The 24,354-nt window shown below is 41.0% G+C and overlaps 1 protein-coding gene across 1 annotated transcript in view; it reads right to left on the reverse strand.

Annotated features, from left to right (window-relative positions):
• Positions 1–646: 646 nt before the first annotated feature.
• Positions 647–24,354, reverse strand: part of TMPRSS13 (transmembrane serine protease 13) — a 37,254-nt gene continuing 13,546 nt past the window's right edge. The window contains exons 5-14 of the mRNA XM_044669028.1: positions 21,082–21,204; positions 19,214–19,343; positions 15,661–15,753; positions 14,389–14,432; positions 11,117–11,279; positions 9,846–10,018; positions 4,403–4,501; positions 2,976–3,118; positions 2,605–2,786; positions 647–737 (exon numbers count right to left, since the gene is read on the reverse strand). Of these exons, the coding sequence (XP_044524963.1) occupies positions 647–737; positions 2,605–2,786; positions 2,976–3,118; positions 4,403–4,501; positions 9,846–10,018; positions 11,117–11,279; positions 14,389–14,432; positions 15,661–15,753; positions 19,214–19,343; positions 21,082–21,204 (1,241 nt within the window). The remainder of the gene's footprint in view (positions 738–2,604; positions 2,787–2,975; positions 3,119–4,402; positions 4,502–9,845; positions 10,019–11,116; positions 11,280–14,388; positions 14,433–15,660; positions 15,754–19,213; positions 19,344–21,081; positions 21,205–24,354) is intronic.

The following is a 24,354-nucleotide window of genomic DNA, read 5'->3' on the forward strand; positions in this document are numbered from 1 at the left end:
CATACTGAAGGAGGACGATGGGGAGATTTCTGGAGTCCTTTTACTAGGTGTTCATTGCAGAGCCAGAAGAATCTTCCTTCTGGAAAAAGATTATCTGGGCACTAAGAGAGACTCTGCTTCAAGGGCCCTGTACACATTCTCCCATGACGTTCCACCCCCAGCGTGGCTGCAGCCTAAGAATTTAGACAATTTAGGCGGCACTTCTGCTGTGCACACCTTTGTCAGCTTGCCCTGGTGCCACGATCCAGCAGGCATCAAGACAAGGGCCAGAGAATGGTCGGAGTCATTGAAGGTGTCTCCAGAGCTCCTCCATGACTCGGATCACTAGATCCACCCATTTGGATGGTCTCCATATCAACCCCTTTCCCTCTCTAAACTGGTGTGGGCAACCCTGTCAGAAAGGTCTGTGGGATTCAAGATCATGTCTCCCAATATTTTCCAGTTTGGTTAGAAAATTAGCTCCTTTTCCATTTTATGCCACTGCTGTTCCAGGCTTGGGAAAGCAGGGACACATCTGCACACACACATATACCCAGGTTCATGCATACACACACATACATGCACCCATTGAAGGAGATAATAAAGTTACTGAAGAACATCTGTTGGGCCCACATTTCCAGGAGATACTGGAGTAATCCCTGTAGCTTCAATCACAGGTGGAGCCTTCACAGTCAAGGCTGTGAGATGGTCTGGCTTGCCCTGCCAGTTGCTTAGGACTTCTGGCCCCACACCTCACCCTAAAAATAGAAGAAGAGTACAAGCAAGTTAGAAGGGCACAAGGAGCAAAAAACCTCAATGCTGCGGGGCTTGGAATTCTTCTTACCCTCCTTAGCATGGATTTGTTCTCGGCCTCAGCAGAGAAGATAGTGGGCCCCATTCAGTTCGGTTTTAGTAACTTGTCTTAAACTCTTACTATGTGCCAACTACCATGCTAGGTAGGGGAAAAGGCCACAAGGAAACAGACCCTGCTCTTAAGGAACCTACATTCAACTGTACACAAATAGGCAAATATGAGATAATTTGAGGACAGAGAAAGAATTTGGGAGGGATCAGGAAAGGCTTCATGAAAGTGGCTCACAGCAGAGCCTGGAAAGAAGCCAGTAGGAATTCCAAGAAGTTGAAATGAGGAGTATGGAAGTGCTTACTAGGCCTGGAGAATGACAAAGGCAAGAAGAAGAGAGCGTTCTGTATTTTAGGTGTGGTAAAGGTGACTACGTTAAAGTATTAATGTATATTTGGTAAGGATTTGTGCTGAGGAACAGGGCTCCTTAGATATCTGTGGGCCTGTCCTGTGCCTCCCCATCAGTTTTTTCACTTTTCATCCTCCTACTTCTGAGACATTGGAAGGGCTGGGGAATGGGCGTGTTGATATTAAATTTAACAACTGATTTTTCAAAAAAAGAAAAAACAATAACAAAGCAGATATAGCATTCTTTTAAGCCTCAACTACATTATAAATAAATATAAATAAAAACTAAAATTTCTCCATCACTTTAAGTCTAGACAGCCAACAAAATATTCTGTGTAGTTGCCATTTATGAGGTATAAATGCTCATATTGAAAATTTAACAACCGACTGGTATGAGCTGGCTCCAGGGTGTCCCTGGAGGGGTATGATTTTCCCTTCCATGACCAATGGAGACTCCAAGACACAGAGACATCAAATATCTTGCCTGATCACACAGCAAATTGGAGTAGAAACCATGTCTCCAGACTCTTAGCCTCTCCACTGGATAATACTGAATTACCAACACAGAAAGACAAGCACAATAACAAGCCTCATCTTTCACAACCCCTATGAACCAATGATGTATGTATGTGGGCTCATGGGCGAGGGATGAACAAGGGTGGCAACTTAGGTGAGTACAAAAGCAGGATCCCACCATATTTTCCTATTAGGGAAGGAATGAAAGCAAGAAGGTCTTTGAGAATGATGATACCTAAATTTTCACCAACCCTGTGTTTTATAACTAAGCCTAGGGACCTTCTCCACTTATGAAACATGAGATATCATAGTTTAGGGCTTTTGTCTTGTCTTATTTTTGGACTGTAAACTTCACGAATGTAAAAACTGGGTCTTAACGAAACTTTGAATCTAACCTAGTGCCAAGTTCTGTACACAGCAGCAAATTACTATTAAGTTAAATTTTATTTTGACCCTAAAATTCATTAGTCACAGTATTATTGTAGCCTGAGGCAGCTAGTTTTCTCAAAAGGTAGAGCACTGGATTTAGGAGTCAGGAAGATGAATTTAGATTTGTCCTCAGACATCTACTACCTGTGTGACCTTGGTCAAGTCACTTAACCTCTGTCTGCCTCAGGTTCCTTATCTGTAAAATGAAGATAATAATAGCCCCTGCCTTCCAGGATTGTGGTAAAGATCAAATGAAATAATTTTTGTAAAGTGCTACACAATAATAAATAATTCTAGAAATAATAATAAATATTAGTCAGATTAAAGGGAAAAGAGGTTTTTGTCCTCATCTAGGCCAAGAGAGGTAGGAGATAAAAGCACTTAGAGGTCCACACCTGACAAGATTAAAGATTGGTATCCAGCAGACTATTGGAGAAGAGCTAGCTAGGGTTAAGCTCTGAGCATCTCACCTGTCTCCAGAAAGCCCTAGTTCTCTTACCTCCATTTTGCTGTAAATCCAATGAAGGACTTCTGTCACTTTGGTGTATACACCAGGTTTGTTCCTCTGGCCACAGCCTGTGCCCCAGCTGGTGACGCCTGCAAGGTACCATCGGTTGTTCTTCTCACACACCAGTGGCCCCCCACTGTCCCCCTATAAGGAGAAGATAATGGTCTCAGACATGGAGGAAGATCAGAGTCTTTCCCAGGTACCTTGGGTATCTTGCTACAGGAAAGCCCGAGTCTCTGAAACTTCCCATTTCCCTGACCCACCTCCCCTCATTCTACCCGATCCCCTGGGATGTTAGAACGTCTCTCCCCCAAACAAGTGTCACTCCCTCACCTGGCAGGAGTCTCTCCCTCCTCGAAGGTCCCCGGCACACATCATTCGTGGAGTCAGATAATTGTCGTAGACCATATAGTCGTTGCATTTCTTAAAGTCAATGAGATTGACCTGAACCTCCCGCAAGAAAGGGGACGTCTTATCTTCATGGAAAATGAGAGAGAGAGGAAATAAGGGAGATGGGGAATGAACCTAGAGTTTGATCTCCAGCCCAGCCCACCAAGACCAACTCCATCTCCATAGTGCTCATGCCCCAGGGAGGCCTCCTACGGTTGTAGAAACCTTTTCATGGTGGTCTCCCAAGGGCCATTGCTCTTTGTACTTGACCCTGGGCCCAAGGGAAGTCCCTTCATGGTTGAATTTCTATCCCCAAATACACATACCCACCATTCTGACTGGCACTCACACACACACACACACACACACACACACACACACACACACACACACACACTACTTTGAATTCCCATAAACTTATTCACAAAGTAGCTTCACATACCTAGGCTGAGTCAAAATAAGCTCTATGAAGAAAGCAGGGCAATTATTTGCATTATCCTCTTACTGATGTAGAAATTGAAGTTGGATGAGGTTGCTCTTGTTCTTCTGACTAGTGACCTGGGACCCTAACTCAGACCTTCTGACATACAACACATTCACTTTGGTACAAACCCCAAAATGTTCTCGACAATTATGCATGCAAACACACAAAAAGAAACACCAAATTTACACACATTTAAACACAGACTTCTCTTAGGGAGGGCCACTACCCTCCATCTTGTTCCTGTCTCATGGTTTCACTTCCCCTAAGACTTTCAACCTAAGGATGATGATGATGATGGTAACTATAATTTATTTGTGCCCTAAGCATTTTGTGTAGAGTTATTTATATATGTTATCTCATCTTAACAACAACTTTGTGAAACAGGTGCTATTATTGTCTTCATTTTACAGATGAGGAAACTAAGGCAAACAGAAGCTAAGTGACTTGCCCAGGATCATATAGCTAGTAAGTGTGTGAGGCAGCATTTTAATTCAGACCTTACTGACTCCAAGACCAACATTCTATTTACTGCATTTTTACACCGAGTTAAAACTGAGCTTGCTGCCAGGACTCCTAACACCCTAGGGGCCAGGTACCTGTAGAGGTGACTGTTGCTACCTTCCTCCTGAAGCTGCCTGAAACTGTCCTCTGGGATGCTGACCCCCACAGCCCTGGCTGTTTTTTCTAAGGTCACCAAAAGATCCCCAATTAGATTCTGGAAATGAGGCACCCACTTAAACCCTCTTCTTTACGGGTTATGGTCAGTTCTGTACAGAGTTCCCCCCTCTGGTTCTGGGAAGGGAATTTCAGAATGCTGTGGCTTGGGCTGCCCACTTCCCTGCCCTCACAACCAGCCACAGCCTCAGCATCAGCCCTGACTTCTTACCATCTGTTTCCTTTGTCTTGCCAAAGCCAGTGATCCAGCAGGTCTCATTGAGACTGAAGGTCTGCCCATGCATGGGGAGGCAGGCGGGATGGATGCTAGCTGCAATAAAGACCATGTGGCATTAATCTAAGACCAGTGCTGGGGTTTTGTCGTTTGTTTAGATTTTTTTTCTCAAGGGCCTAAAATCCACTGTATGGTCTAAAAAGACCTTGTTCTTTCCCACTCCCCAGAACTCAGAATTCTCATGTGACCAGAGACTGGCTCCTTCCCTTTTCCCAAAGTCTTCTGACCCAAAGATTTACAGGAATTCCTGTCCCCTTTCCACACATGTTGTTGTTCAGGCTTTTTCAGTAGTGTCTGACTCTTTGTGACCCCATTTGGGGTTTCTTGGCAAAAATACTGGAGTGGTTTGACATTTCCTCCTCCAGCTCTTTTTACAAATGAGAAAACGGTTAAATGACTTGCCCAGGGTCACAAAGCTAGTACGTATCTGAGGCCAGTTTTGAACTCAGTTCTTCCCAACCCCATAGAACAGCATTCTATCCATGGTTCCACTTAGCTGTCCACATTTCACACATACAGAATCTCATTGAATTCAAGGGTGGGAAGGGACTTTAATAGCCATGTAGTCAGACCCATAATCAATCTCTATTATGGTTTCACCCTAGTCCAAAGGTCAGTCCTCAGGCCCCTAGAGTCACAGGATTAAATGCATGAGCCATGGATACTGAATAGTCTGAAAGTGATGTCCTCCTTGTATCCTCAGGGTATCTTGGGCTAGGCTGGCAATAGAGGGACATCTACTTGACAGAGAACACAGAGGACGTGTGTTTTGTAGCCACTGGGCCCTTTTTGCACTCTTTTCTTTGAATAGCAGTAGTCTGAAGTACAGGCCATCCAGTCCAATGATCTGGTCTCCTAGAGCTATGCCTATTCCACTCTGGTGATGGTGTTTTCCACCCCTCCCTGGAATTAATTCATGGCAGTATGACCCAAGCAAAAGTTCTTTTAATTCTGTTTACCATGACTTTGTCTTTGGCCAAATGCAGAAGGAAGAATGTTGAGAGTCAGAAAACCTATGCTCTGACATTTACTAACTATACCTAACTTTAGGGGAGTCATTCCCCCTCTCTAGGCCTCAGCATCTCAGATGAAGATTTGTAAAATGATGATTTGATCTCTAGTCCTTTCTAACATAGGATCTTGAGCATGTTAGTATACACTAAAAATATTTATTAAATTGAGTCCCATCCCTAACAGACCTCTCAAGCATGGGTCCACTCCACAGTCCTTCTCTTTTATCCTTCAGAGTCTCTAAAGACACAGTTTCCTTTCTCTCTAGTCTTTCTCTTTTTTGGTTTAAACCTTTCCCGTACAGACTTTTCCTGTGCAGGGATGAATGATGCCCCCTTGGTAGTCTGAGAACATCCAGAAATACTAAACCATCACACAAATTTCCTAGGGTCTAGGCTTATTCTCTTTCCTCCCCATGACTAGAGAAATAAATACAAAAAGTTCAGATTTCTCTACAGCTCATTAGGAAGATACTCAATTACCCTCTTGAGACTCTCCTCCCATGTCTACACATCAGGCCTGAGTGAGCCTGCATCCCTCCAAAGGGAACTCTTAAAAAATGGGAAGCATGTAGGCCAGGGTTTGAGATGGTCATAGTTCTGGGTGAGGCTCCCTAGGTTACTCCATGCCCCACTTCCAATCAGTCCCTCCCTGCTCAACTGGCCTCAGTTTCCTCCTCCTTATTCCATGAGCTAATTGTACTGACTCATGGCATCATTTTCATAATTAAGAAGCCAGGCACCAGCAAGTACCCCAGGCCTCAAGAGCATGAGAACATGACAATGGCAGGATTAACAAGCTTAAGATTCCTAGGACTCCAGCTCCACCCCAGGACCTCCTTCTACTAGTACAGTGTTAGGCACATAAGTGGCATTCTCCCACTACTCCTTTTATTTCTCCTCTTGCATTACAAATTCAAACATTTATGGCTGTAAGGGTCCCCAACCCATTCATTTTGCAGATGAGGAAACTAAGGCTCAAGGAAGCTAAGTAATTTACTTAGTTTATTAATTGATGTCATCACCAGAGTGGAATAGACACAGCCCTAGGATAGCAGACCATTGGAATGGATGTCTGGGAGTTCAGACTACTGTTTCTTTCTTCTACCCAACAAAAAAAAGGTGCAAAGAGTGCCCAGTGGCTACAAAACACATTTCCTGTGTTAAGTAATTTGTCTGTGATCACACAGGCTCTAAGTGTTAGAGGTAATATTTGAACCCAGGTCCTCTGTCTCTTGTCCCTTTGTTTTACAGGTAAGGCATCGTAGACCTAGGTTACTGAAGTGATTTTTCCAAAGTCACAAGACCAGGCCTAGAATCCAGATCTTCTGACTCCATACTGTTCTTTCCACAGCACCAGGATTGACTATGGAAGGTCTTCTTTCCTGCTGCTCTTTTATCAAATTCCTTCCCATCCTTCAAAACTCAGTTCAAGTATCTCTCCTCCATAAAGCCTCCCCTGAGTAGCCCAGTCCACAGTGATTGCTACCCCTCCTTGGAACTTCTAAAATACTTACTGCCTGAATCACTCCTTTGGTGTTTATCAGAAACTGCTTTATATTACTAGGTTTCTCTTTTTAAAAAAATTTTTAACGTCTTTCTACAAAAATTCAATTCTACTTTATTTTTAGGTCTTTATTCTATTCCTTCCACTTCCACAACCCTGCCCCACCTCCCCATCTCCACCACTGAGAGAGCAAGAAACAAAAAATCAGTTACAAACATTTAGTTAAGCAAATCAAATTTCTTCATTGACTTTGTCTAAACAAACAAACAAATAAATCTTAATCTGCACTCTGAATCTTTCACCTTTCTACCTACTCCATTGCGGTCACTGTAATGCACATGTCTTTCCAGACATTCTGGAAAGCAAGAGACTATGCCCCCTAAAGTCACTATCTGTCGCAAAATTGTTCATGCCCTTGGACCCAATGATAACAGTACTGGAAACACATTCCAAAGAAATTAAGGGGAAAAAAAGGTGTAAAAATATTTATATTTGCATGATGCAAAAAATATTTACAAAAGAAATTTGAATGGAATGTCAAACAACTGGAAACTAAGGAGCATATCCATCAATGACTGAATGAATTATGGTAGGCAAGCATAATGGAATCCATTAGAAATGATGAAAAGGGTAGATTCAGAGAAACCTGGGAAGATTTGTATGAATTGATGTAGAGTGAAATGAGAAGAAACAGGAGGATAATTTACACAAAGACAAGAACAGTGTAAAGACAAATTTGAAAGACCAACTATAACTCCAGAAGCCTGGAGAAGAGGTGACTTAGAAAAAAATGATAGCTATCTTCAAATATTTGAAGGAATATCACCTGGAAAAGGGATTAGATTTTCTCTTTATGGGCTCAGAGGACAGAAACAGGAGCAATGACTAGAAGCTTTAGATTTTAGCTAGATATAATCAAAACCTCCTTTAAAAGTAGACTTATTCAAGGACGAGATGGAATTCCTCAACAGGCAGCAAGTTCCCCTTGGCTAAATTACTGTTTTGGATACTGTCGAGGAAATTAATATCCATACATCAACTAGACAGATGGCTCCTTTTCTCTCTCTGCTTGTTGAAACCTTCCCATTTTCAAGTTTTTCCTCTAATGCTACTCTTCCATAAAGTTTTCTGTGCTATAACCAGTCAGAAATTGTCTTTCCAAAATTTGTATAGTACTTTGAACCTCTTATATGTTAGCAACATTCATTCCACATGAATTTTGTTAGATAGTTATAATATATTTATGTATAAAGTACCTCATATTCATTTTTCTTTTTTTTCAACCTTTACCATCTGACTTAGAAATGATATTAAATATCAGTTCCAAAGCAAAAGAACTGAAGCTCCTTGAGGGCAGGGACTGTTTCACTTTTCTCTTTGTACTCCCAGTACTTATCACAGTACTAGTAAGTAGTACATAGTAAGTGCTAAATAGATGCATGTTGATTGATTCAATGACATGTGTCACATAGCCTATGCCAGTGATGGCAAACCTATGACACACATGTCAGTACTGACATGTGTAGCCATTTTTGATGACACGCGGCCACATGCAGGCGCATACAGAGAAGTATGGGGCCACATGCCAAGGATGAAACATTTGCTGTAGTGTAGTGTAGACACTGTGTGCACTATAGATGACAATTCTACCTCTATTAATTTACCTATTTGGGTCTATTAAATACAGTTATATATTGCAATTATACATTTTTGTTATTTTAACTATAAATATCATGGAATTATGGTTTTTTTCTCGAAGTGACATACCACCCAAGTTATGCTCGGGTTTTTGGTGAATTTTGACACACCACGCTCAAAAGATTGCCCATCACTGGCCTATGCCATATAACATCATGGGCAGCTAGATGGCACAGAGAATAGCATGTTGAACCTGGAATCAGGAAGACTCACCTTCCTAAGTTCAAATCTGGCCTCAGACACTAGCTGTGTGATCCTGGGCAAGTCACTTTGCCCTGTTTCTCTCAGCTTTCTCATCTGTTAGAGTTAGAGAAGGAAATGGCAAGTAACTCCAGTATCTTTGCTAAGAAAATCCAAAATGGGATTACAAAGAGTCAGACACAACTAAAAACAATGGAACAACAAGAATAAATATGACATCCTCATTACAAATGAGATTTACATAGTACTTTAAAGTTTGCAAAGCACTATGTTATCTCTTTTGGTCTCCACAACAAATCCGAGTCAAGTGCCACAGGTATTGTTATTATACTCTTTTACAAATGAGGATACTGAGGCTTGGAGAGGCTAAATGGTTTGCCCAGAGCCACATGTTATTGTTGTTGTTGTTGTTCAGTCATGAACACAAAACATGAAACAGTCACATTTCAGTCATGCCTGACTCTACTTGATTCCATTTGGGATTTTCTTGACAAAGATACTGAAATGCTATTGCCATTTCCTTCTCCAGCTCATTTGACAGATGAGGAAATGGAGGCCAACAGGGTTAAGTGACTTGCCTAGAGTCACACAGCTAGTAAGTGCCTGAGGCCAGATTTGGACTTGAGAAGACGTTTTCTGACTCCAGCCCTGGCACTTTATCTACTGTGCCTCCCAGCTGCCGCTCAGAGCCACATAGCTAGTGCCAGGCGTGAGACTAAGTGCCCAGTGGTTCTTGTCTCCAAGTTCAGCTCTTTATACTGTGCACCATGAGACAGGGTCTGGGTCTCAATTATCATCATATTCTTTCTGCCATCCCCTGATCCCTTATCCCCAGTGCTTTGCACATGGTAGGCACTTAATCAATGGCTAACTGGTGCAATGGAGGCTGTAAAGCTGAGTTTCATCTTCCTCTGATATAATCCCCACAGGCAGATCTGGGAGGGACGGTCTTGGACTCGCTCACCGGAAAGGGTCAGGGGCTTGTCAAGCCTTACAAGGGCAATGTCATAGTCATCCTCCTCATCAGAGTAGTTGGAATTGATGATAATCTGGGAGACTGAGGCTGCTTCAGGCAAGTGCTGCAGGTTAGTCGTCCCAGCATACACTTTCCAGCCCTCCAGGATCTTTTCTCGGGTCCTGCCAGAACAATAGAGAGAGTTTTGTTGGCACCAGCCACCTACCTGCCTCGGCTAATGGGTAGCATCTGCTTCAAGCAGATAACATTAGGCTGTACCTGTGACAGGCAGCCTGATTAAATTTGTGGTGAATGCAATGGCCATTGGGAGGCCCCTAGAAGGGACAGAGATTTCAAGTTATTTCAATCACTCTAGGCTCCTGCCCTTCACTGTGCACCCCCTTTGTACTTGCACGTACCTGCTCTCGCTGCAGCACCTCTCACTTCAAACCTCCCCTCAAAGGAAAAAAAAAAAAGAAAGAAAAAGCCAGAGACTAGGACTGACAGCTGTTGTCAGTCCTCTAATGGACTCCCTGCCACTTCTTTCCTTGTATCATCTATGCTGGGATGCAGGCAGGAAATTGCTCACATTTGATCTTTTCCCTATGAGCTCTAATTCAATGGCTGTTGCCACAAACAAGCCTCCTTTTTAATTCCATTTTATGAATGCAACTCCCATTTTCTTAATACTCTTCACAGTCTGCCTCAGTTTCCTTATCTGTAAAAATGAGCTTGAAAGGGAAATAGCAAGCTACTCCTGCCCCTCCTACCTTCCCCTTCTAAAATGTTCTAAAAGAGATTAAAAAAAAAAAACATCGGATTTGGAGTCAGAGGACCTGAATTCAAATCTCATTTCTCACATTTGCTACCTTCAGAATCTCAAGCAATCATTTAACCTCTCAGGGCCTCAGTCTTCCAATCTGCAAAATGAATGTATTTGACTAGAGTTCTAAGATGCTTTCTGCTCTAGATCTGTGATTGCACCAATCATGTCATTTTATTCTCCTATAAATCAAATGAGGCTCCTGAGAGAGTGTTAGCAGCATTTTGTACCCTTCCAGAGGTTATCTAACCTAATTTCTGACTGTGAGCATAACTGTATCTGAGATAGTCCAGATGGAGGAGGGGAACGAGTAGAGGGGAAGGAGAGTCTTTACTTTGAAATGTGTCCTTGCCCTTATCAACAGGAAGTCTACCTTCTACCCATCCCACGGCAAATGAGAGGCCCCATGTTTCCTCCCCTGCCCAATCTAAACCACTCTGCATGCATCACTACTTACACAAAGAAGCAATGGGCAGCTGTGAGCACCCACTGGGCATCAATGAGGGTCCCCCCACAGATGTGGGTTACACCGAAGTGTAGACTAACTTGCCAGGGCCACTTGTTCTCAGGGGCCAGAGCCCCACCCACAATCCGCCCATGTGGGGCTCTCATACCACAGCCTGTTGGGGAAAGAAGAATGGGAGAAACCTAAAAACATGGATTATTTCCTATTATCCTCCTTCCTCAACCTGGACTCCATGCTGTTCCCCTTGGGCTCAGGAAGGGCTAAGAAAACTCCACCCCTGGAAAACATGCCACCCACATCTGCTGCATCATGGCTCAGACATAGCCTGGCTTTATCACTTCCTAGTCCTGCACTGTGCAACTCCAGGGATCTGCCTTGGCCATCAGCCCTTTTTAGGGTTGTCTAATATTTGGAGATTCAAGTGAGAAAACATATGCAAACCTCAAAGTGCTATGTAAATGAATGCTATTATTTGTATTATTCTTTCTGGTCCATGAAGGCTATAGCACTTCCTCCTTTCAATCTAATTTTAATATCAATCTTAAGCAAGATATAATTAGAGGAATAAATCTGGTTGGTTTTTTTTTTTTAAACCCTTCTCTTCCGTCTTAGAATCAACAGTGTATTGCTTCTAAGGGAGGAGAGTGGTAAGAACCAGGCATTGGGGCTTAAGTGACTTACCCAGGGTCACACAGCTAAGAAGTGTCTGAGGCCAGATTTGAACCTAGAACTCCCTATCTCTGGGCCTGACTCTCCTCCACTGAGCTACCCAGCTGCCCCTCAAAAATCTGTTTTTAAAAATAATCATGTGATATGCTTCAAAGTTCAGATTAAGTAAATTTTGAATTATATTTTTTGTTATCCATTCCATAGCTCCCTTCTTCCTTTAGAACAGATAAATGAGGGTGAACTAGGACTCCTTATCCTGATTTAGCCTGTCCAAACATCCATTTTATCACTGAGTTTCTTTGATGATAAGTAATATGCAGGATGAGTGCCAAACCTGGAGTCAGGCAGACATCTTCCTGAGTTCAAATCTGGCCTCAACTAGCGATGTGACACACCACCCACCTCTCTGGCAAGTCACTGAACCTTGTTTATCTCAGTTTCCTCATCTGTAAAAGAAGCCGGGGAAGGAAATGACAAACTACTTCAGTATCTTTGCCAAGAAAACCCCAAATAGGGTCACAAAGAATCAGATACCACTGAACTCAGCCTTCTATTTGCTCCTTCTGCCCTCCTCATGAAACACATAACTTCTGCCTTGGCCTCTGACTCACTGACCTCTAGAAGAAGTCTCCCTGGTTCAAGAGGAGGGCTATGCTGGTAAATGTTTAACAAGAAAAAAAAAGGCATGCCTAAACACCTTTAAGTTTAATCTACTTATTAACACTTTCTTAAGTCTAGACAATGGATAGGATAATAAATGAAACCCTGATTTATTGCCCTTTTTAGAGCTGGCTTAAGCACATGCCTGGTAATATGGGAGTAAACTTCCAATCACGCACCAGGGAGACTTCTTCTAGAGGTCAGTGAGCCAGAGGCCAAGGCAGAAGTTATGTGTTTCATGAGGAGGGCAGAAGGAACAAATACTAGGCTGAGTCTTTGGGTACTCTATTCAGTGCCCTGGGAGCCTCAGGGACAGGACTACAACAGGGCTAGAGGAGATTTGCTTAACCCTGATTCTTTGAACAATGTCATCAAACTCAAATAAAAATGGGACCACTAATGTGGACTGCATGGCTAGGTGACTCAGGGGATAGAGTGCTGGCCCTGGATTCAGGAAGACCTGAATTTAAATCTGGTCTTAAGACACTTAATAGCTGTGGGTACCTGAGCAAGTCACTTAACTCTGCCTCAGTTTCCTCATCTGTGAAATGAACTGGAGAAGGAAATGGCAAACATTCTAGTATCTTCACCAAGAAAATCCTAAATGGGGTGGATATGACTAAAAAGAAACAAAAACAACTGAGCAACAACAATCTGAACATAAGAATCTCTGTAGGTTGGGGACAGCCTCAGTGGGTAAAGCACCAGGCCTGGAATCAGGAAGGCTCATCTTCCTGAATTCAAATCTGGCCTCAGATACTTCCTAGCTGTGTGCCCCTGGGCAACTCACTTAACCCGGGTTGTCTACCCCTTACCATTCTTCTGCCTTAGAACCAATACCCAGAATTAATTCTAAGATAGAAGGTAAGAGTTTAAAAAAAAAATAAGAAGAATGAAAGAAAGGGGGGCAGCTGGGTGGCTCAGTGGATTGAGAGCCAGGCCCAGAGATGGGAGCTCCTGGGTTCAAATATAACCTCAGCTACTTCCTAGTGTAAAATTGGAATTTGGGAGATGCCATCTAAAAGTATATATATATTTTCTATGGACACGTGGGAATTATCAAACTACATTTCCCTTGGTCCAACGGGTTTCCATTTCTGGTTCTTTGGGCGTGGGAATGCCTGCGTCACCACACAGGGCACAGTTTATAAATGAGAGAATCAAAAATAGTCTCGCTCTCTTTGGCTAGCAGGCAGGGAAGAGAGGAGAGGTAATAATAATGGAGGAGGCAGCAGTTTTGAATTCTTACTGGCGCGTGGTCTAATGATTTATCTCTATCAGCATGGCTTTAATTAAAATACTAATTTATATATTTATATCAGTCTTTATTATTTTTAATCGTAACACTAGTGTGACCCTGGGCAAGTCACTTAACCCTATTGCCTAGCCCTTACCACTTTTCTGCCTTGGAACCAATACATGGTATTGATTCTAAGGTGGAAGCTAAGGGTTTTAAAAAAGAGAAAAAGAGTGAATTCTAAGTATCAGCTCCAAGGCAGAAGAACAGAAAAGCTAAACAATTGAGGTTCAGGGATTTGTCCAGGGTCACAAAGCTAGGAAGTATCTGTGGCCATATTTGAACCCAGGACCTCCCTGTCTCCAGGCTTGGCTCACTATCCCCTGAGCCCCATAGCAGGCTTTTCCAAGGTTCTTTATGATTGTGTCCTTACAAATGGCTTACCTACAGTCACATAGCTACCAAGTATCAGAACTACAGCTCAAACTTATGCCTTCTGATTCTTTTTTGCTACTCCCCCCCCCCCCCCCCGCCAGTAATCCATAATGAAGCCATATCTCCCAGGAAGACTCTGGGCCAGAGCCCCTGAAACCTGGTCATCCACTCCTTTCAAGTTCCCTGCTACTGTTTTAGCCCAAGCTTGGCTGTTAGTTGGAGCCAAGTCTACTCTGGTCCAATGAGAAGAGAATCTTCTTACGGGTGCAGTGAAGAGAGATGAACTGATGGGAAGGGCAGTCAGACCTAGAGGAGGAGACATGCAAAGAGGTGGGAAAAAATAAGGACAAACTTACCTCCCCAAGGAGCCTCCCTTGATTCACCACTAATCAACCCAAATTGCTATGATGCTGCTATCCAGTAAGAATTCACTTCACATAAAAGTCTAATAAAACTCTACTTGGCAGACAGAGATGACCCACTGCCAGCAGAGATGGTCATTAAATGTCCTTCTTAGCCATCTACCCTTCCTCACCCAGTTGCTCTTGTAGCTAAAGACCCACATTTGCCAGAAAGGATGGATTTCACAATTTCTGTGAGAATTTGACTTAAGGAATCTATAAGGGTGGTGTTTTTGAAAGGGTACCAAGGTGGGGATCAGATGGCCTTGGTTCGAATCCCAGCTCTGCTATGTGAGTATGGGCAAATTGCTTTGCCTTTCTGTTCCTCAGTTTCTTGGTCTCTAAAATGAGGGGATTGGACTAGTTAATATCTTAGTTCCCTTTGAGTTCCAAATCCTACCACTCCATGGATCATGCATACACATTCTAATAGCTGAGCACTGTACTCACAGACTGCTGTAGTATTCCTCAGCCTACCCCCAAATCAGAGCTCAGGAAATACTGTCCTTTGACTAATAGCAAAGTCCCGATGATGTCAAGCACAGGAGACCAAGCCGTATCAGACAATCTTACAGTTAAAAACTGTATTCAAGGCATATAGTTGGGGACACCCTCTAGGCTCGCCAGTTCTTGGAATTCCCTTCATTCCTATGGCCCAATGATACAGTCACTCACCCTCCCTATTCCCCTATTCAAAATTCACTTCCTCTTAGATTTATAGTACAAACAGTGTGATGTTTACCTTAGCATTAGCCTTATTAAATTTTATTTGTACCCTTTGTTTGTGGGTTCAGCTTGGTCACTCTGGCCTAGATGCCAACTTCCCAGAAGCCCAGAAGGTAGGAACTACGGTCATGTACCCTGTCCATCCTAAATAGGCATTGTATACATGCTTATAGACTGTAAAGAAGGGAGAGGATTGAATTTCCTGAGACTTCCCTAGATGGCATAAAATCATCAACTAACAGAATCTCAGAGGTGGAAGGGACCCCCTAAGTCACAGAACCATGGGTTCTTAGAGTTTGAGCTGGAAGGAGCCTTAGAAGCTGCCAAATTCAACTCCCTCATTTTGTAAATAGATGAGACTGAATGGAATATAGAGGGGCAGATGGCTTCTAAACAAACAAGTTTACCTATTGATGCTCTCCTGGATGGTATTGTTGTACTCAGACACGATGTAGCTACTGGTGTATTCTTGGAGAGTGATTTCACCTGTGTGGTGAGCACTGCTGGGATAAAGGAGAAAAGAATGAAGGCCACTGGTTCCTCCCCTAAGATTTTGATTTCCGACATAGTCCTGAAGTCATTTGACAGCCATTCACAATCATAACCCCTTAACGTTGGTGGCAAAGAGTTGGAAATTGAAAGGATGTCCATCAGTTGGGGAATGGCTCAACAAATTGTGGTATATGATGGCGATGGAATACTATTGTGCTGTAAGGAATTATGAACAGGAGGATTACAGAGACAGCTAGAAAGACCTACGTGAACTGTTGCAGAGTGAAATAAGCAGAATCAGGAGAACATTGTACATAGCGACGGCAATATTGTGGAATGATCAACTTGAAATATTCAGCTACTCTCAGCAATTCAATGATCCAGGACAATTCTAAGGGACTTAGGATGGGGATTGCTATCTATCTCCAGAGAAAGAACTGTTGGAGTTGGAATGCAGATCAAAACATATGGTTTTTTACTTTTATTTGGGTTTCTAGTTGGGGGTTTTGGTTTTATGATTATTCTCTTACAAAAATAACCAATATGGAAATATGTTTTATGATTATGCAAGTAAAACCCAGATCAAATTGCTTGCCAGATCTGGAAAGGAGGAAGCAAGGGAAGGAGGGAGACAATTTGGATCATATAATTTCAGAAAACTTATGTGGAAATTTGTTATTACATGTAACTGGTAAAACAAAATATTGGTAAATAAATAAAATAAAAATACAATATCGGTAAATAAAAATAAATTTGGCAAAAAATAAAATACAAATTAACAAAACAAAACTCCTTAACATTGATAGGACCCTTTCTTATCCCTCACTCAAATGTTTTATTCCGTCCTCATACCATTTCTGAAAGGTAGACAAAGCAGGAATTATTCTTCCTATTTCACAGATTAGAAATTGAGACCTCAAAGGGTTGTCATGAGGATCAAATGAAATAATATTTATAAAAGCACTTAGCATAGTGGCTGACAGATAGTAGGCCCTTTTAAAATACTTTTTCGCTTCCCTTCTCCCATCATCCAAGACTCCTTTCAAGACATAAATACTCATGGCCATAAGCACATTCAAGCATTTACATGCTTGATCAGGCCTGTGAATAGTCCTACATTAATGATACCAAAAGCTCAGAAACACAAAGGGCAGAAGGAGAGCAGATATTTGGGCCGTAAATCAGAGACTTTTTAAAATCTAAAGATCATGTGGCATATCCATGAATCCCAGTCATTGCCTAAACCTTCTTCAACCTAGTAAAGTAACTACTTTGACCTTTCTTATAGAACTTTCCAGCATTGTTGGTCATCTCTCCCCACATCTCATTCCCTTGCTAGGACAAGAAGGTTATGAGATTTGGATCTAGAAATAGCCTTTGAGATCAGTTAGTCCAGCCCTGGAATTTTGCAGATAAGGAAACTGAGGTCCAGAGATGTGAAGTAACTTGTCCAAGATCTTATTTAAATCTCTCTTTCCATGGCATGAGGCTCATTTAATCACTGAATATCAGGTGTGAAAGGGTCACGAGAAGTCATCTAGACTATCTTCCTAACCAATTTGAGAATTCCAATTGTGATATCTCCAACAAGTGATGGCAGAGACCTAACTTGGATCACTTCTAATGATAAGATGTTCATTTCCTTTTAAGACAGCCAGTTAAATTCTTGCACAGCTCTCAGGAAGTTCTTCCTTAGGGTAGAAAGATCAGACAAGCAGGATGGCTTTGAAAGGTATAGTTTCTATAATTAAAAATGCTTTCTACCTCCAAAGAAAGAACTCTGAAAAGATTCTAAATGTAGATTGAAACATGCTGATTTTTTTTACTTTAATTTTCTTTTTGTTTTGTTTTTGCCTCTTTTCTTTTACAACACAACTAATATGGAAATATATTTTGTTTTACTATTATATGTATAACCTTTATGAAATTGCTTATCTTCTCAATGAGGGGGTAGAGAAGGAGGGTGAGAGAATTTGAAACTCAAAATTATAAAAAATGATGTTAAAAAACTTTACCTGTAATTAGAAAAAAGTATGAAAATTTTTAAAAATTAAAAAAGAAAGCTATAGGCTTATCTTACTATATACTTAAAATTAAAAAAAAACAACAAATAAATTATGGGAGCATCTAGGCAGCACAATGGTTAGAGAGCCAGGCCTGGAGTCAGGAGGTCCTGGGTTCAAATATGACCTCAGACTAATTGTCTGACTGGGCAAATCACTTAACCCCCACTGCCTAATCCTTACCTCTCTTCTGCCTTGGAATAATATATAGTATTGATTTAAGACAGAAGGTAAGGGTTTAAAAGAGCAAAAAAAGCAAATTATATATAATAGAGACCTGCAGATTAATGTAAACCCTCTTGCTATTCTACTATATATGTGCATATATATTCTTTCTATTTGGTGTTTGTTAAGATCAGAATCAAATTAAAAATTAATTCTTAAAAATGTTTTTCTTTAGACTTATATAACTGATGCAAAGTGAAGTAAGCAGAACCAGAAGAACATTGTACACACTATTAAGAATATTGTAACAATAATCAACTGTGAAAGACTTAGCTACCCTAATCAAGACAATTCAATTCCAAAGAATCAATGCTATCCACTGCTAGACAGAGAATTGATGAACTCTGAGTGAAAATTCGAGCATTCTTTTTTACTTTATTTTTCTTGTTTTGTGTGTGTTCCCACGCATATTTTCTTTTACAAAATGATTAATATGGAAATACGTTTTGTGTGACTTCACATGTATAATCAATATTTTATTGCTTTCCTTTTTGAGAAAGAATTTGAAACTACTTTTTTAAAAACGAAAGTTTAAAAATTTACATGTAATTGGAGAAAATTTACAAAGTAAATAAAATATATTTGCAGTACAAATGTTCTTTCTCATATGAAACTGAAATCTGACTTTTTATAGCTTCTGTCCATTTGTCCTAAGGTCGTCCCTGGGACCTAGAAAATCATTTCAGAATGAGTCCTTTCTTGGGATGCTAGAACCTGCTCAAAAAGATTCTGGAGAGCTGATTGTTAAGTTTTTAGCATAAAAATTTTAAACTTCAGAAATCAGCAAAACACTACAAGTCAGGGCTTGATTTATTGTTTTGCTGATTTCCAGTCTTAAGAAAGTAATGAAGAAAATGTTGGTAATACATATTAAACTTTAAAATGTCATGCATTGTTGTTCCCATTCCTGGTCCAAAACTGGTTGTTAAATATTTACCAGCATACTTTTGAGTTCTTTGGAACTCAGCCAGCCTATTAAATAGTACAACTGCCTCTTTTGGAGGGGGGGATGTTTTAGGCCTAGACTCTGACTTTCAGAAATATTCTCAGGCTAATTTTTAGCTATTATAAGGCTTAGAGAGCTTTGGGGTCTGAAGGAGAAATATTGGAGGGAAGGTAATGGGATGTAAAGAGATAGGGACACGGGCAAAGGTGGAGGAGGGATGAAAGGACACATTACCTCTGAAAGCCAAGTTGTTGGCAGATCTTCTCAGAGTAGGAGTTATTCCAGCCAGCACTGCAGACAGGCAACCACTGACGGTGCACTCCAGAATAGACTCTAAGCAGAGACTTGTCCCAATCAAACCTCACTGTAAAGAAAGGAGAGAGATCCTGAGGCTTCAGGATCTATGAGTTTAGAAGTCGTTCTCTTGCAATAGAAATTGGGAGGGAGAAAGAGCTAGACACCTGGAGGGTGTGAACATCTGTTTTTCTGATTTGTCTGAAGAAGGAATAAAGTTTCAAAACAAAGTCCCCAAAGCAAGAGCCAAGCCAGGAAGCTCTATATTCCAGGTGTTCTGGAACAATTCATGAAAGAGAAAAGATCCCCTCAGTTGATATACTGGTTAGTTTTGCTGAAAGGCATTTTTTCTCCCTCTTTCTTTCTTTCTTTTTTTCTTTTTCTTTTTTTTTTTTTTGTAATAAGGGATGACTTTCTGGGACAATGAGATTCTATCAGTGAATAAGCATTTATTAAACTCCTACTATGTACCAGGCATTATGCTAACTGCTAGGGATACAAAGAAAGACAAACAAAAAACTGTCCCTCCTCTCAAGGGGCTTACCATCTAATGGGAGAGACAATATAAAGACAACAGTGTACACACAAAACATGCAATCTGTAAACTGAGCCAGAGAAAGAAATGGCAAACCACTCCAGTATCTTTGCCAAGAAAACCATAAATGGGGTCACAAAGAGTCAGACACTACTGAAATGACTGAACAACAACAAAAAAAAACTAGGGGTAGTCTCAGAAAGAAGGCCCTAAGGTTAAGGAAGATTGGGAAAGGACAGAGGAGCAATATATTATAAAATGAAGCTGATGTAACAAAATCAATAAAATTATTCTAAACATCTTGGGTCTTTATTTATTTATTTAATTTAGAATATTTTTCCATGGTTACATGAATCATGTTCTTTCTCTCCCTTCCTCACACCCCCCTCCCATAGCCAACAAGCAATTCCACTGGGTATCTTGATGGTTTTTTTTTTGTGTTTTTTTTTTTAAAGAAAGAGACTTTCTGGACCTTAGTTTCCTTATTTGCAAAATTATAGAGTTGAAAACTAGCTGGCCTCTGATATCTTCAGGCTCCTAATCACCTAGGTCTCATGACCTTGGCCAGGCTATCTGTACCTGGGAGGGCCACAGTAAGCCACCGTAGGTGAGATGAAGAAACTGCTAAGGATAGGGCAGCTAGATGGCTTAGTAGATTGAGAGCAGGCCTACAGGTCTTGGGTTCAAATTTGACCTCACAGTTGTGTGATTCTGGCCAAGTCACTTAACCTCCACTGCCTATCCTCTTCTGCCTTAGATTGGTTCCAAAGTTGAAGGTAAAGGTTTTGTTGTTGTTGTTGTTTTGTTTTTTTTAAGAAAGAAAAAAAAAAAGAAACTGCTAAGGACTCCTGCTCTGGGAGAAGTTATGAGGTCCTCAGAGGAGAGAACAGGGTCCAAAATCTGAGCCAAGTATATAGACATCAAAGGATAGAGTAGCCTAATTTGGAACTGGAGGGTACTTTAGAGGCCCTCCACATTTTTATAGTTGAGAAAATAGAGATAAACTTTGTCTATCTCTTGCATGCATATTTATGCACATATATTCGTCCAGACAGACTCGCATGTGGATAGGATATAAATCCACATGCATGCATAGACATTCAGAGATGTGATTGTCCAGCACCATCATGGGATGGGGTGGGCATACAAACCTTTTGTTTATCCCACATTCACCCTCCCACTAACAGAGCCCCTTATGCCAGGCTCAGGCAGGATCATTCACACTTCCTCCCGCCCAGAGTAAGTGCTGCCCACCCATCCTTACCCCACTTACCACAACCCAGCTCATCACTCTTAAGCTTGCAGTCCACAACTCCATCACAACGCACAGCATTCTTGTGGCAGTTCTCAATGGGCTCCCTGTACTTGATTGTTGTGTGACCTTTCCAGAAATGAACTAGAAAAAGAACAGATGTATGGGTCACTATCAGGACACAGGAGACTCAGCAAAGTACCAGTGGTTTGTAGAGATATGAAGTTGGATTCCCTCTGGGACTCTGGGCTTTTCTTTCACCATTCTCAAGGAACAGATGGTCTAGAGTGCACCAAAAGGACTGTAGCCTAGAAAGAAACCTCTAGGAAACTGAGGCAAGTAATTTCTTTCACTCTGGGGCTGTTTGTCCATTTGCAAATTAAAAGACTTGGACCAGCATATTTCTAATGTTCCTTTAAACTACAAGGAATCAAAGAGGCAGGATGGCAAAGTGGAGAGAGACCACTGAACTTTGAATGAGAATGATCTGGGTTTAAAATATACCTCTCACATACTATTTGCATGATCATGGGCAATATGCTTAAATTCTCTGAACTTAGATTTCCTTCTCTTTAAAATCAGGGTGATGATTTCTATACTGTTCACCTCATAGAGTAGTTGTGAAGTAGTGTATTTATGATAACAAATAAGGTAAAAGTGAATTAAAAACTCTAAATGTCCATTTTTATTTTAAGTGATTATGGGTCCACACTCATTTCTGCTGCTCTAGAGGAGAAGCCCTCTATGTTGTTGATGCCATGTAACCTTTGTCCTAGTTCCCTCTCTTTCAGTTCATTACAGTCCATCACCTCTAAAATGCTCCTACAATTCTTTTTTGTTGTTCAATCATTCTGCCTTATGTAACTCTTCATGACCACATGGACATTGTCCATGGGGTTTTCTTGGCAAAGATACTGGAGTGGGTTGCCATTTCCTTCTCCAATGGGTTAAGGCAATCAGAGGTTAAGTGATTTGCCCAGGAACACACTACTAGTAAGTATCTGAAGCCAGATTCGAATTCCTTCACCACAAATATGCACAAACGTTGTCCCCCTAAATGGTTACCATCATCCCCAGGAACTCAAAAGCTAGTGGAGTTTCTATCCATTCATTGTAGGGGCCCCTCAAAATTTTATCTTGAGCCCTACAAATTCATTCTGTTGTTAATTGCATTGGATTATCTCTAAAGCTTCCTTTAACTTCAATGATCTGTGACTACAAGTGGTCAAAAATGTGGCAGAGTCTATAGAAAGTTGGCCTACAACTTGGTTCAGGAGAAACTAGATTCAAATCCCAACTCTAACAAATACTGGGCTATATGATTCTGGAGAAATCACTTAATCTTTCAGTGTTCTAGTGAACTCTCTAAGATTCTATGCTTCTAAGAAGTTGCTGACTTGCATTGACAGATTGCAATAAAATCAGATGCACTCTATCCATCAATCTTTTGATGAAGGAAAGCTCACTTATAATCATGGTTGCAATTACCATCTCTTTGAGGTAAGTGGGATCATTTGAATGACTCACAAATCTACGAGCAACAAAACCATTGCCACAAGCCACATATCACAATCTAGCCCATTATGTTTTAGATCATAATTTTCTTTAGTAACTCAATCCAGCCCTGAAGTTTCACTTAAACTCTAGTTCCTGCTACTTCGACTGACTCCAGGGCATCTCCACATCATCATCGTCATTCATATTTCCATAGCACTTTTAAGGTTTACACATTTCCCACTACAGTCCTGTGAGGTAGGGATAGCAAATATTACTAACTCCATTATCTGGATGAGGAAACTGAGATCTAAGAAGGTTGAATGACTCTCCCAAGGTTAATGTGAAAACAAATAAGTACTGGAGCTTGGATTCTAACCCAGTGTTTCCTAACTACAGTCTCCGACTTTCCAATACACAGTGCTTTCCACTACCTCCAACTTAATATGTTCACAATTGTAATCATGTCCCCGCCCTCCAAAGCAATTCCCTCTCCTAAACTGCCTATTGTTGATATTGGTGCTACCATTCTCCCCATACTAAATCTGAAAGCTGGATGCAAGCCTTGACTTTTCCTTTCCTTCATGTTGTTCAGTTATTCAATTGTATCCAACTCTTCATGACCCCATGAACCATAGCCATCCATGGGGTTTTCTTGGCAAGGATACTGGAGTGGTTTGACATTTCCTTCTCCAGAAATCCTTTTGCCAAGCATTCAGAAGTTAAGTGACTTGTCCAGGGTCATACTGCTAGTAAGTGTCTAAGGCTGGATTTGGTCTTCTTGACTCCAGGCCCAGCACTCTTTCCTTTGAGCCATCTAGCTTTTCTTTCTTTATACCCTCTATCAAATCTGTGTCAACGGCTGTCAACTCTTTCTTTACCATACCTCTTGAATTAGTCCTTTGTCCCTGTTACCATTACCATTCTCCCCATCTAGACCCTTACCTCAGGGATGATTGATTTATAATCCATTGATCAGTCCTCCTGACTCCAGTCCCTCTGTTTTCCCCCCAACCCAAACCATGCTGAATATCATCTAATAAATTTTCTTTATATGCCAATTAAGTCATATTACTCCCCTTTCTTAAGAACTTACAGTGTACTCATGATGAATCAGATCAAATCCAACTGGGGATACTGAAACTCAAATATAAGGCCAAGATATGGCCTCATTTTACCTTCACTAAACCTCTTTCTTATCCCTCTCCATTACGGATCAGGCAGAGCAGACTCCTCATTAATTTCTGAACTTGTTCCTATATTTATTCTTACCTTTGATGGAACAACCTGCCTGGAATGTCCATCTCTCCTGGAATACCTTTTCTCTTTCTTATTACCCATCCAAATAGCCTTCCCAAGTCTACTTCATATCTTATTTCTTCCATGAAATTTTCTCCTCCAAATTCCTCTCCCAAAATTCATCTTAGATACTGCCTAGCTGTGTGGCACTAGATAAATATCTTAGTCTCTCTGAGTCTCAGTTTCTTCATTTGTAAGGTAATAACAACAATAATAATTGTATTTATATAACACTGACATTTATAAAGTACTTTACTTATGTTACTTCCTTTGATCTTAACAATCCTTTAAGGGAGGCCTTATTATTAGCCCCATTTTACAGATGAGGAACTAAGGAAGACAGACGGCGACATTCACAGAATTACACAGATAAAAAATGTCTGAGGCAGGATTTTAATTCAATTCTTCATGAATACTATCTTGCTGCTTCCTAAATGGTGATGAAAAAGTAAAAATATCTACCTCACTGCTTGTTGTGAGGATTGAACAAGATAATGTATG

The sequence above is a fragment of the Gracilinanus agilis genome, chromosome 3, assembly GCF_016433145.1.
Source record: "Gracilinanus agilis isolate LMUSP501 chromosome 3, AgileGrace, whole genome shotgun sequence".
Classification (NCBI taxonomy): domain Eukaryota; kingdom Metazoa; phylum Chordata; class Mammalia; order Didelphimorphia; family Didelphidae; genus Gracilinanus; species Gracilinanus agilis.